General features: G+C 49.1%; 1 protein-coding gene across 1 annotated transcript in view; it reads left to right on the forward strand.

Annotated features, from left to right (window-relative positions):
- Positions 1 to 114: 114 nt before the first annotated feature.
- LOC144331493 (uncharacterized) overlaps positions 115 to 14,355 on the forward strand; it is a 137,440-nt gene continuing 123,199 nt past the window's right edge. The window contains exons 1-2 of the mRNA XM_077949053.1: positions 115 to 319; positions 6,929 to 7,031. Of these exons, the coding sequence (XP_077805179.1) occupies positions 115 to 319; positions 6,929 to 7,031 (308 nt within the window). The remainder of the gene's footprint in view (positions 320 to 6,928; positions 7,032 to 14,355) is intronic.

Raw genomic sequence — 14,355 nt, forward strand, 5'->3', positions numbered from 1 at the left:
TATTTATTTTTTGGGGGGAGTGAACAGTTTGATTATCTGGGGATATACCGGGATCCTCTCCCTGAGAAGTGGAGGTCTTCCACTGGTTACCCCGCCAGTGCTCCAGGGGGCGCCATGCGATTCCGTGCTGCGCTCGCCTGGGGGCCAGGCCTTGGAGGAGGCGAACTACGCCGGAAGCAGCTGCCGTGGGGTCCTCAGCGCCCTCTCAGACCGGCTGCAGCGGGCCTCCTGGTGCTTCTCAGGCTCCCACCGAGTCTGCGTCTCTGCGGGGCAGTGAACCTTGCCCAGAACCTTTTCCTCACAGCGCAGTTTGACGCAGGTCAGGCATTTCTGCTTCCTCGCCTCGGGCTGGACTTTGCACTTGGGTTTCTTCCAGTCCTGCCTCCGGCCGCTTTTCTGTCTGCCGGAGTTTAAATTCCAGCTTCACATGTCCCAGCTGGAAGGGCATGCCCAGGGCGTGTCCACACTGGTCTCCCGGAAGGCCCGCTGCCCGGGCGGGTGCTTGCAGATTCCTCCAGGGTCCCCTGCAGGCCCCGCCGGCGCCCCACGCGCCCACCCACGCGGCCAGCGAGATCCGCAGCCGTCTCAGGCTACCGTGTGACCCTGGCCCTACGAAGCGCGTGTGCGCCCCTTAGTTCTCCCAGCCGCTGAGAACCGCCTCCTCCCCTGCCCCTGAGGGGGCATGCCCGCAGAACGCTGGGCAGAGGCGAAGGAACCGGGAAATGTCCCTTTCTCCACACTGACCTTGGGGTCTGCCGGGTCCTCTCCACTCCCTCCCGCCCTTCCCGCGCTGTTCCCTGGGGCCCGCAGTTTCAGCAAAGTTCCCTGCCGCGCCAGGAAGCCGTCCTGGTGCCCATTCTCACCCTTCCTCCTTTTCTGGCCCGTTCTGTCTCCCTACTGTGTCTCCAACAGGAGACCCTCTCTGACCGCTTCTCCCTCCCACCCCCCGCCGAATCTCCAGCTCCCACGGGGTATCCCCAATCCCCGGGTCAGCCACACGAGATTACTTTAAATGGGAAGATTTGAATACCACTGAATTCAGGAAAGCAGGAATCCATCTGGTCATATTTTAAATAATTTTGAAACCATAATAGCAGCTATCAGTTTAAAGTTTAACCAAAGTTCAGAATACCCACCATTTTACCAGAAAGAAAGAAAAAAAAAAACGAAACAAAAAACCTGTTATAACTAACCTACGAATTCAGTAATTTTGAAATTTTGAAATTTGAAAAGCTGCACATTTTATTCTTTTTAATCAATTGTTTTTATTCAAAAAGGTTTTTTATTCTTTTTGATCAGGGACAATTTCCTTTTTGACAGGATACAATATTAACATATGTCCCGTGGACACGTAGATTGGGTAAACTCAGGGGGTGTTCTGGAACCCATGTCCCTGTGTATACAGAGGGACAACTGCAGCTTTTTAAAAGTTGGTGTCCTGCCTTGTCCTAAAATGGCTCCAAGGTGGATGCAAAATCATTTCATTTTTAGTTTTGTTGGTGGGATATTGCTGTTCATTCTTCATTGTCTAAAATCCTGAGTGAAAAGAGTTAGTGCTTCAGGAACAAAGCCACAGTCTGGAAGCATATTGAGATATCCAGCTTTTCTTCATGGTTTCACAAAAGGTCGTGATTATATTTCATTCGGTTGAACCGTAGGAAACTGCCAATATTTGCTGTTTTTGGCCTACAAAATGGCAAGTTCATATGATATTAAAAACAAAGCCTTCCTGGATGGGGAAAATAAGGAATCAATAAGAACCTGAAGTTTTCTATCATGGCCTGTGGGTCACAGGTAAATAAACCTGCGTTGAGGGGACGTTGGCTGTTCAGTATTTTCCTTCTGTTTTGAGACTGTCGGAAAAAGGTCAGTTTGATTCTGCTGGGTCCCTGCACCTCGCCTTTGCAGCAGAGGGGACTTGCCATTTTACCTCTTGTCCCCAGAGTGCCCAGGAGGCTGATGCCATGTAGAAGACCTGCGGGTCGGTGAATGTGAACGGGCATTGGACACGCTGTGCACGTTGGGACACATGTGAGAAGCGTGTGCTTGCAGCAGGTCTGGGGTGAAGGCATGTTCCATCTCCTCTCCCTTCTCTGGCTTTGCAGGCCTTTGAAGTTGGTCCTGGAAAGTGAAATTAGTTAATGCTGATTAGCTCGAGGCCAAAGCCAGGATCAGGCTCATCCTTTCCTGCAGTGTCCACAGCAGCAGGTCTTAAACTCGACATAACCGGAACCCGGAGAGTCGAGGTTCCGCCCTGCTTTGTGACTCGGTTGTGTGTGGTCTTGAGAAAGGGAACATGGGCTTTCTTGACTCTGAGGGGGCCGAAGAGACCTGCCCTTCACTAGGGGTGTGAAGCATTGGGCCTTCCCATCAGGAGGCAGCAGGGACTCGAGAAAGCCCCGCATGCCTTCCAGTTCCCTTATGTTGAAAAGGTTTGTACTTGGCCGTGCGGGATCATTTTGGGAGGTAAGTGGGGGGTTCATGTGGGGGTGTGCAGTATTCTTAGGTGTCAGGTTCGAGAGTTGAATTTGTAGAAGCTGTGCAGATAGGAAAGGGCCTGGCGGGGAGTGCTGTTTACACGGAGCCGATGTAACGCGAGGTCTGCGCTCTCCCTGGGTCCGTGTCTGACCGGTGCCTCCCAGTCTGCAATGGGACGTTCATGTGACTCGGCGCCATCGTCCCACTCTGGGTAGACATCTGAGGATCTGTGCCCGGGTGCTCTGTTAGAGTGAGTGGTGATACTGAACTGAGAAACCGTGAACAAACCCTGAATTGGTTAGCACTGGTTCCACGGCCAGTTCTGCTGTGGTTGGAGTCATTCATAATAAAGTGTGCTGGACTCCTACGCAGAGCTCTGAATTTCAGAGACCCTTTAACTCGGCAGCTAACCAACTGCTTCCTTCAGAAGACATTTGAGTCCTCTTTACCTGCCAGGGTGACCCTGGGAGTTTGAAGATGAGTGAGACAAGCCCTCCCTGTCTTGTGGATTTTACTGTCCAGAGGGGAGACAGATGTGGATGGTGAAAGAGGCCCTATCAGAGGTCAGTGCACGTCGGTTTTATTTCTTCAGCACCTGTTGTGTTCAGGTGGTGCCCTGTGCCATGTGCAGAGCATCTGGGGACCCTGCCCATGGCATCCCAGGCACAGCTAGCATCTTTGCCACCTTCATGCTTGGTCTGAGTTTCGGGGAAAGTACCGAGGACGGCTTCTGCCTTTGCTGGAGAGGGTTGGAAGTCAGGGCATCTTTTCACAAGGAGATGATCGCCAGCTGATTCCTCAAGAAAGAGGTGGTCCCCACATGGGCAGAGCAGGGCAGCATGCACAGACTTGGGTGTGGGGTCCAGAACAGATGCATCTGCGTGGGGTCTGCTGGGAGACAGCGGGGGTGAGGTGTGAAGGCAGTTGGAATTTACAGGGTAAATTATCATGAGGGTGATGCTGGGAAAACAGATAAAATCGGGACTCTCTGGGGTAAACGTGGACTTAGGGTTACCCTGGGCGTGGGTGTTTTCAGGCTCTGAAGGCAGAGATTTAGGAAACTGGGGCAGAGCTGAGCCCCAGAAGAGGATGAGACCACCTTGGGGGGATGTTGAATGATACAGGGGTGGAAACCCAGTGAATGTCCTGGGGTCGGTCCAGCAGGAAGGCAGCAGAGGAGACCGGTGCCCTCAAAGGCCCTGTGGGGCCTGCCTCTCAAAGTGCTGGGATTACAGGCATGAGCCACTGTTCCCTGCCGTTACTGGTAAAATTTCTAAGCTGCTCTCTCTCATACCCACTCCCGTATTTTTTTTTAAACCAGGTTTATGGCTGTATTTTTTCCAAGGGAAACAAACAGTTACCTGTTTGAAGTACAAATGACACCGTGTTTAAAAGCCAAAAATGCCAATTTGCACAGAAGTTTCCAAATACCCAGTTGGTTTGAGCCTTGCATTGCAGTGTCACTACCTGCTCTTAGATTTCTACACGACGTGTAGATAGCGAGGCAGGGACGGCTCGGACATCTTCAGGTTTCGATTCTACTAACTTGAGCTATATTTTCATTTATTTTGGCACACCTGTGGGTGTGGTGAGCAATGCTAGGGCATTTTGAAGTTTGTCAAAGGAACACTTGGGAAAATGTTCATATTTTTAGAATTTTCATAGTAATAGTTATAATTTACAAATTTAACTATTTAAATTTAAAATTGCATAGTCATTATTTTGCTTTTTTCTAGATGTGTCCCTAAACAGGTTGCTAACTAGAATTCTACATCACAGTAGATGTAGAATTCAGAAAAGTACCCCTTTTGGAATCGAAGCCTGCAATGGAGGAATTCTGCCTAGTCAGTTCACTTTAAGCGTGTTTAAAAGGTTTTCTTTATCCTTGTTGGCACCTGTGGCTATAGTTTGTTTTCACTGCTGAGGAATATTCCATGATGGAAACCGTAATTCATCTGTTTTCATATTGATGGACATTTGGATTATTTTGGGAGGGTGTGTATGTTTATTCAGCCTTCATTTTTTTCAGGATTTTTGGTAGAAGATAATGTAACAGTGTAACATCCTCTGCTACGGAGCCAACATGAACCCTGATTACAGCCACACAGACTCGCACACAGACTCTCAGGCCTTGTTACCAATACACAGAACCATTTTCTCAAGTTGAAACACAGTAGCAGAACCTGAAGGCATGTGAATGGGTCCTCCGATCTAACACTTGGAATTCACTTTTTGTTACTATGTCTGCTAATTAGGAAGCATATGAATTATACAGAAATCTGAGAATCTATAATTATGTGGTTATAACAGAAAAAAACCTTATTTAATACCCCAGAACACGTGGCTATGTTTTTCCCTCATGCCCCACCACTGTTTTCTTTGCTTGAAATGTGAAATGACACTTGAATACGGTTTTCTAGTGACTGTTTGTCTCACATAATTCTTCAGAGACAGAGGATGTAAAGCACATGGAGAATTTATTTGTGGAATGTGATTTCCTGGTCGCTTCATTCAGGCCGCCGCCGCCTTCCCCTCTGGCCGCCTGCACCATGGGAAGTCTGAGGAGGTCCCTGTTTCATCCTCTGGAAGTTCTGAAAAGGAAGAAGAGGAGGGCGTGCAGGGTGTGGTACTTTTGTGTTGGTCCCTCAAGCTTTTATTTGGAGTCTTGCCTGCCTTGGTGGTTCCTGCCTTTATGTCTCTAGCTCGTGGCTTCATCCTTGTGTCTAACTCATAGGCAGACAGATGGATAGGGAAGTTGTATTCGGCCAACAGCTTGATCTTATTCTCAAGGCTCAAATCGACTGGGTATTTGGAAACTTCTGTGCAAATTGCATTTTTGGCTTTTTAAACATGGTGTCTTATTTGTACTTCAAATGGGTAACTGGTTCTCTTGGAAAAAATATAGCCATAAAGCTGTGTTTTTTTAAAAAAAATGGGAGTGGGTGTGAGAGAGTGGCTTAGAAATTACACCAGTAATGGCAGGGTGCAGTGGCTCACGCCTGTAATCCCAGAACTTTGAGAGGATGAGGCAGGTGGATCACCTGAGGTTAGGAGTTCAAGACCAGCCTGGCCAACATGGTGAAACCCCGTCTGTACTGAAAATTTGAAAATTATGCAGGCATGGTGATGGGCACCTGTAATCCCAGCTACTTGGGAGGCTGAGGCAGGAGAATCACTTGTACCCGGGTGGCAGAGGTTGCAGTGAGCCGAGACCGTGCCACTCCACTCCACCCTGGGTGACAGAGCAGAAAATCCATCTCAAAACAAAAACAAAAACAAAAACAAAAACAAAAAACCTGGTAATGGAAACCTGACTGTATCATCTGTGATGGAAATGGCAGATTATTTCATTTTTAGTGACAGAATGAATTGGATGTGTGTATGTGTGTTTGCAGTATTGATCTTGACAAGAGAAATGGTCAGAACCAAATGTGCCACCCAGCTTGGGCCTCGCCATTGGCAGAAGACCCTGGTGGGCAACAGACTGGAGGCTTGGAGACTGAGGGGATAATTCTCACTCCGTGACGCTGGTGCAGTCACTGCTTCTGGACTCCTGCTAGAGGGAGCGGCCCCTTCACCTTGAAGGTTTTGTTGCAGTGGAGACCTTAGGACTTGCCCCTCCTGGCACACCTGTGGGTGTGGCAAGCAGTGCCAGGGCTGAGACACAGGTGCTGAGCCCAGAACGTGGGACGGGAGAGGCTGCACACCCAAGGCAGCAGGTGTCTGCTCCAGCAGCCGAGGGTTTCCACAAGGGGGCGGGGTGTTGGTTTTCCTCCTTGAATTTGGGTGGGGAGGGTGTCCTGGGGTGCTGTGTCTGCACTTGTGTTGCTCTGAGGTCAAGGTGTGGCCCCGAGTCCCCGTCCCTCTGCTAAAGTGAGGGTTTGCCCATTTTCAGGTCAGATTTCCCTTGGGTCCGGGCCTCCAGGAGTGGGGGGCATTCGAAGGGTGTGAGCACGGTCGACACGTGTCGGCCTCCTCCTCTTCCCCCCAGCTCCTGGGCTTTGTGTGAAGAGCTGCCCAGCGGAATCACCCCCCTGCCTGGTGGTTCATTCACCAGAAATCGTTCTCATTGTGAACTCTTGACTGAAATTTAATCCAGGAATGGAACGTGCTGTTGCTGGATGCCACACACAGCATCAGGAGCCTAGTTGGGGATTATCTGATCTTACACCAAGTGATCACTTAAAGGTGAAGGCTATATTTAAGGAGATACTCCTTAACTATAAAAACAAGCTCCAAGAGCTTTTTCAGTTTGTCTCGGACCGTTTTAGGCAGAAGGAAAAGCTCGCTTAGAGAATCTTACAGAAATGTTTGGTCCAGCACCATTAACTGGTGGAATAAATGTGTAACTTTCCGTGGCGGCCCTCTGGAAAGAGATGCACTTTGAGTACACGCTGGCCTGCTCTCTACAATAATAGGCCATGTCACCCCGCTTTCCATGGGTCTGCAGGTGTGCGTGGTCCATCGCGCTGCACTGTGGCCATGGAAGGGAAGATGATCTGGAATGCTGGCGACAGTTATCGATGCGTGTTGATGTGTGCTGCTTTCTACAGGTGAGAACATTTCTGTTTAATAAACATCTCATCACGGTGATGACTGCAAGATATTTGAGTCTCATTCAATAGTGTTTCTGGGTTCCTTCTGTTTTCAATCTGCTTTCTAGCACTAGGCAAGTGAAGACATGGAAAAGTAAAAACCCATCGAACTTGTAGAGACGTAGTGTCTTGTAGGAGCAGACTGTAGCCTCTGGCTCTGTTTCAAGATTGTAGTAAACTCTTACCTGGCATGCTCAGGGTGTAAATTATCTTGTTTAATCGAAATGTGAATGAGTCAAAGCTGGCGCCTGCACTGTTGATGAAATACTAGATTTTAAAGGAACATGTCGATATGCCATAAGATACCAGCAAATTTTCTCACTGAGGTTTGGTGAGAGTTCGGAGGAGCTGGGTCTTGCATCACCAGGGTCGTCTCTGGGAGCAGATGCTCAGTGTGGGCATTAGTCGCTTAACCTTTCTAGAGCTGAGGAACAGCTCGCTGTGGTGGTTTTAGAACCTGTATTTTGAGTCAGTTTGTCCCACTTGACTCGAAGATGCTGCACAGTTTCAGACGTTTGCCTTGCATCGTATGCTCGTTTTCTTGTCCCCTGATAACTGCCTCGGTTGCCCCGGCAACCTGGGCTCCGTGGTGGGGCCCAGTCCTCGACTCCAGCTTGCACAGTTCCTTGCCTCTCACCATGGTTTATCACATCACTCCCGGGATCTCCCATTTAGAGGAAGAATGTCCATTTCCTGCAGGCCTTGTGTGGTGTGGAAACCACCCCTACCTACCTTTCTCCTGTTTGAACTGTATCGTGAAGCTATTTCTGTTCTAGTCAACCGTCAGAATTTAAGGTACAGTGATTTATGTAACTTATCACACGCTTCTCAGCACTTCTTTATGCATTTCATTCTGTTGTGACATTATTGCAGTTTTCATGACTATGCTGGTCTCAGGTTGTGGCCCTTGGTAACTATCTTGAAATGAGTTGCCTTCCCCATTTTGTGTTAAGGTTTGGCCTGGGAGCTGTTGAGCCCTCACCTCTTCTTAGGGCGGTGGCTTTGCTAGCCTGACAAGAGGAAGAATCTTAGAGCATTTTTAGTGTGGTTTTTGCTTCCAGACAGAATTACTTTTTTCACAAAGAGACAGCCACTAAAGTCATAAATTATGCTCAGGACGGACACATGGGTCAGCTGACAGAGTGGAGTCCATAACAGACCCAAAGACGCAAAAGCAGTTCAATGGAATTTAAGTCTTTTCAACAAATGGTGCTGAAATTATGGGACAGCCGTATGCAAAAGAGTGAAAACAAGGAGAAATTCCTGTATGAAAATTAAGGTGGACCATAGCCCTGAATGTAAAATGCCAAACTACAAAACCTGTAGAAGAAATAGAAATTGTTGAGACTTAGGGTCTTGACCTAGGGTTAGAGTTCTTAGCCATGATACTATGATCCATAAGGAAGAAAACAAGTAGATAAGACTCACCGAAATTAAACTTTTAATGTAAAAGACACGCCTAGGGAATTGAAGAGACACATTTTCTGTAGATGGGGAGAAGATGTCTACGAACCATGCGGCTGGCAAAGGCCTCGTATCCAGAATGCATAGGAATGCAGGGGAATGGGCGGGTGTGCTTATGAGGCCTCATGAGTGGGTTTGGGACTGTGGGACTGTTCTGCTTGTGTGATGATGGTGATTATGGGAATATTTGTGCCAAAATTCACAGAACTGAACACTGTCCACTTTACAGTAATTTTTAAAAAGTGGTAATACGCTCATTTTCAGTACTCTTTTTAATGGAAGATGGAGTTTGCAGACGATTCGTTAGGGCAAGCCTGTCTCAGCGTACCCGGATTGGGTTGGATTAAGCTCATTTTCAATACTGTTTTTATGGAAGGTGGAATTTGCAGACGATTCATTAGGTGCCTGTCTCAGGGTCCCTGGGTTGGGTTGGAAAAGCCTCCCCTGTTGCAGGCAGTAGCATGGGGCATGGAAAGGATATCGCCATGGAAACACATAGAATCCTTTGAGGAAACGTGTGTATTTCTAACTTGCTATAAGATAGAATTGGAATTTGTAATGGTTTTGTTTTCTAGAGTCTTGGTAGAATAAGGAGACAGTGTAATAAAAGTTAATTTTAAAATGAAGAATTTTAAAGATGTTCAACAGCAGTAGCTCTAGGAAGTCACCCTGGAAATGATTTTAAAGATGTTCAGTAGCAATAGCTCTAGGAAGAGTCACCCTGTGTTGCTTCTTGAGCATTGGTTTCCTGGCTGTATCTTCCGACTTTCATTTTTAAGTTGTGCTGTGAGTTGGGGGTGTGTGGGAATAGCCGTCGGTGTTGGGTAGGAGTGGCCCTGCAGGGGTGTATGTGCCCTGAGGCCTGGGACACTGTTTAAACCTAGCTTGGAATATGGGGACTCTTGTCAGTGGCTGGAGTAAGAGCATCAGAGGCCGAGGACGATTGCCTGGAGGTTTTGCTGTGAAGCAGGACTGGGGAAGGGCTGGTCTGCCTGGAGGGGCCTCTTCCGTGACATAGGTTAGTTGGAGGTAGTGAGGGGTGGTGGCATGAGGTCAGTGGTCCCTGAGGAAGCCCCTAGCAAGGCCGGTTGTGGTGGGATGGAAAACTGCCATTCAGTGGCTGTATTCCTGGCTTTACGTGTCCGACGTACAGTCCTGCACTTGGATACTTGGATCCCAGCCAGGTCAGATGGCCCTGAAAGGACATTCGGACTGTGACGGCTGCTCCCGTTCTCAGCATCTGCAGGGCCTTTTGGGGTGTGTGTCTCCATTTTCTTTCAGAGGCTCAGCACAGTTTAATTCTCTCTCCCAGAGAAGTCGAGAGAAATAGAAGGAAACGTGGAATGAAGACGTGATTGAGGAGAGTGTGGTGTGGTCTTCGACCTTATTTTGCCTTGGTTGGTGCTCAAGAACTCCGCCTGCCCTCAGCTGAGCGTTTCTGCCAGGAAGTCCTGCTTTTATCCTGCCTCTCTTTGAGGCCCGTTGAGACATTCCAAGAAGCTTCGTTAACAAATTGCCTTTTCCTTTTACAGCAGTTGGATATACTTGCAGCAAAACAAAAGAATAACCCCCCAATATGATGATTAAATGTATTTAAGTATAGATAACAATCAGTCTTGAGGGGTCTGGGGTTTTCGTCATCTTTGGGTCATGTAACTAGTGTTGTTGGTGATTAAAATCTCCTGACAGCTTTTTTCTGCCATGTTCCTCAGTTTTGAATGATGATCTTCCTGGTTGTACCTTGGAGCGGCGTTTGTGGCAGTAGAGAGCAGAGTGGTGGTTCCCAGAGGCTGGGAAAGGACAGAGGTGAGGCCCCTGCAGGATGCGGGTTTTCCTGGTTTGGGGGTTTCGGGCTCAGCCACCTTCCTGTGTCCGTGTAAATTATACCCAGGATCATTTTCACTTGCCCCACTTTAGTTGAGCATTGGAGCTTCAGGATGTGTGTGCCCACGTCACCTGGGCCTTGATCCTGGAGCTGGGTGAGACTGATTCCCGGTTTATAGAATTACTCTGGGATTATTAAAAATAAAAGCGCTTGAGGCATTCAAATGCTATTTCCTGAATGTAACTTATGTGCAGTTCTTCAGAAACATTTCTCTGAGGAAGCATCTGTAATTTTTGTTTTCTGCCGCTCAGTGCTAGAAAGAATTGTGCAACACTCGAGTGAAAGCGGCATTATTCCCCTCCCTCCACCATGCAAGCAAGATTAAACGTGCCTCTGGCTCCCCACAGTCTTCTTACCTGCAGGACGCCTGGTGTTGCAGTGTGCTGCCTTCCGTCTACTTTTTGGGGAGAATTAGTGGGGTTTGTGTGTCCTGCTCAGCTCAGCGTGGTGCGGTTGTGTGGGTGAGGAGCTTGGTTGCTAGGTGACCCTCCCAGGCCCGCCTCCTGCCTCCCCAGGCCTTGTTCTAAACTGACAGATAACCAGTGTGTTTTGGAAGAGGACAGCTACAGGGCAGGGGGAGCGTTTGTTCAGACTTTCTCCTTGCACTGACGTTTGAGTCCTCGTCCAGCCTGGACCCTTCTACAGAGCTGCGTTTGTGTGTTGCAAACCACTCCCTCCCAGTAACCGTGCTTTCAGAGGTTTGGAAATGTGACTTAACTCATCTTCAATTTAAAACGTACTATTAAATTTTAATGTTGGAACTGATGTATTTTATGGCCTTTATTTGATTTCACTCTTGATTGATTTTTTTTCCCCCATATGAGACATGGCATCTTAAGGGAGACAGCCTGGTGTTGGCCCCCTTTCCTAAGGATGGAAGTGAATTCTGAAAGCCCTTTATGTAGGCAGCGAAATAATCAGGAAACTGCTATTATAGCTATGCCTGTCCATGTGAAGCGAGCACATCTCATAAGCAGAAAAAAAATGCAGTCCGGGGGCAAGGTGAGCACTAATGCTGCCTGTGCCTCGCCTCCCTGCCCTGAGGAACGGAAGTGCAAGCGGAGGCGACTGAGTCAGTCTCCAAGCCTGGCTTGCATCCCCCTCACATCCCTCTGCGTCTGCAGGGGCACAGGCCATGCTGCCACTCCGTGCTCAGTGCCAGGGCTGATGTGTCAGGAACAGGCGGTGCTGCCACCACTTGTTCGGTGCCAGGGCTGATCTGTCAGGATCCGTCGTGCTCATCTGGTCCTCTTGTCTTCATCACCAGCCTCCTGCCAGTACCAGGATTGTTATTACCTTGGTATGTGTTGTGGGGCAGTGCTCAGCCCTCCGAGGGAAGCGGTCTTTAGCTGATTCACGTTCAACAGGACCGGGGGATGGGCTCTTGTTCTATGTCCTGGATCCCAGGAAGCCCGTGCCCTGGACCGTGTAATGCCCAGGGTCTTCCTGAGAAACCCTGGTGCCACTGGAGTACAGCCCAGCCCCCTCCAGGCGTCCCCGTTTCTCCGCTTTGTAACTGCACTTGTGTTTAGCAGGTCTTCCAGGACTTAGACGCTGCTTGGTGTGAGCCAGGTTTTGTGTGAAAAGAGGAGCCTGAGCCCTGGTCCGAGCCAGCAACCAACAAGCCCAGAACCATCTTTTATGCTTCTAGATTCTGTGGCCCAAAACTTACCCATGGACATTGATGGGTGATGCGCTTCTACTCCGAGACTTCTATGGCCTCAGCTGAAGAGATGGAAAGGATGTGGAGCCTCTTCACTCCTAGCCTAGGCGTGGACTTGCTGGGCAGCCTCTCAGTGGCACCAGGGCCCCCGTGTGTCACAGTGGTGTCGGGTTGGTGGCACTGCCCCCAAGATGTCCCAGGTTTCATGATGTCCAGGCTCCCCTGGCATGGCGGCCACAGGTCGGTGGCACTGCTCCAACGGACATCCCAGGTTTCATGATACTAGGGTCTCCTTGTGCCATGGTGGCTTTGGGATGGTGGCACTGCCCCAGGTTGTCCCAGGCTCCAAGGCCAGTGTTCTGTCCAGCAAGGGCAAGTTGTACTGTAAGGTCTAGTCTTGGAAGGTGCCTGGGGTAATATCCTTCAGAGCTGTCCCACGCCCACCACAAATCAAGCCAGGAGAGTCCCTGCCAGAATTTGCAGCTGTGATTCAGGTGGTCCCACCAGGCTTCTTTTATTTTGGCCTAGTCAGGTATATAATAATTCTTTTTCTCTTTGGTTTTATTGAGACAGGGTCTCACTTTTGTTGCCCAGGCAGTGATACGAGACGGCTTTACTACAGCCTCGACCTCCCAGGCTTAAGCGATCCTCCTGCCTCAGCCTCCTGAGTAGCTAGGACCACAGGCGGCACATGTCCCCATGCCTGGCTTAGTTTTGTATTTTTTGTAGAGATGAAGTTTTGCAATGTTGCCTACGCTGGACTCAAACTCCTGGACTTAACCAGTCCAGCTGCCTCAGCCACCCAAATTACTGAGATCACAGGTATGAGTCACCGTGCCTGGCCAAGCATGTTTCTAATTTCAAAATTGAGGACCCAGAGCCAGTTAATTACATCTCTATTGGAACATGCTGCTTACAGTACATTAAGAAAAATCATTCAGAACTTGGAAAGGGGCTGGACAGACACAGCCCTTCGAGGTTGTCTGATGAGCTCCTGGGGTCTTTAACCATCTGGAGGGATGTACCGTGTCAGACTCACTGTTGTCGATGGGCTGAAGCCCAGGTTTCCTGAGGTCACGTGTTGGCTTGTAGGCCTTTGTCTGGCAGAGATGCAAGTGACTTTCACTGAGAGGCTCATCTCAGGGACTTCATGGCGTGAGGGACAGCAGCCTGTTTGAGTTGATCGAGCAATCTCACGCTACCCTTATTTTCTGAAACGCCTGTGAGTGACTTCTCATACGGTCTTTGAAGCGGCTTCATGCCCACGCTCCTTGTTAATGATCGAATGCTTTTTTTGACCCCTCATCCCCTTTTTTGGGGTGTTCTGGTCTCGGTTCTCGTGCGTTCTGCTTCTACAGAAATTTCTAAAGCTGCTGAGTGTAGAAAGCACAGAGGAGACTGTGCACCCATCCCCGTGAGCCTTCCAGGCATTGTTCCCTCCCCTCAGCGAGCCGGTGTCCTTGGCACACTGAGGAGGCTGTGCTCCTGCCCCCACCCCCATGAGCCTTCCAGGCATCGTCCCTTCTCCCCTCGGTGAGGCGGCATCCATGGCACACCGAGGAGGCTGTGTTCCTGTACCCCGTGAGCCTTCCAGGCGTCGTCCTCTCCCCTCCAGGGGGACAGGAGAAACCTTTCAAACCCTTCTTAAACTTGTTTTCATGTCTTTGTTTCAGCAAATTTCTTTGCATCTTCTCCCTTATCGAGAAGTGAGGGTGAACGCTGGGTTATTCACGGGAGTCAAGAAACCACACACAGCCCAAAGTGATATTTTTGTTTCCCTGAAATGATTCGTGTGTTTTCACCATAAAATACATCTCAGTAAAACAGGTGTGTTTTGAGGAATGACTTTACCCAAGTAAAAACGTGACAGTGAAATTTCATCCAGTCTTTAGCTGTCCACTATCCCCTTCTGTGGTTGCATGTGAGTGTATGGGACTTGTGGTTATTTTTGAAGAAAGAAAATCTGTTGCTGAGGGCTTCAGAGGGTGTGCTGGGATTGTGTGGGGCGGACATTGGGGCCTTCAGTGTGTGGCTTCCTTGAAGAGGTTCAAATTAAGGCTGAGCGTCGCTACTCTAAAATGCTCCGAAACCTGAAACATTCCGAGCTCTCTCAAGACACTCGAAGGAAATGCTCTTGGGAGCACTTTGGATTTCAGGCTGGGGATGCCCAACCAGAAAGTGAAATATTGCAAGACCTTTCTGGCCCCAGGAGATTGGATAAGGACATGTGGCCTCTGCCGGGCATCCCTGGAGTGTGAGGCAGCCTGAGC

The sequence above is a fragment of the Macaca mulatta genome, chromosome 10 (assembly GCF_049350105.2).
Source record: "Macaca mulatta isolate MMU2019108-1 chromosome 10, T2T-MMU8v2.0, whole genome shotgun sequence".
Taxonomy (NCBI): Eukaryota; Metazoa; Chordata; class Mammalia; order Primates; family Cercopithecidae; genus Macaca; species Macaca mulatta.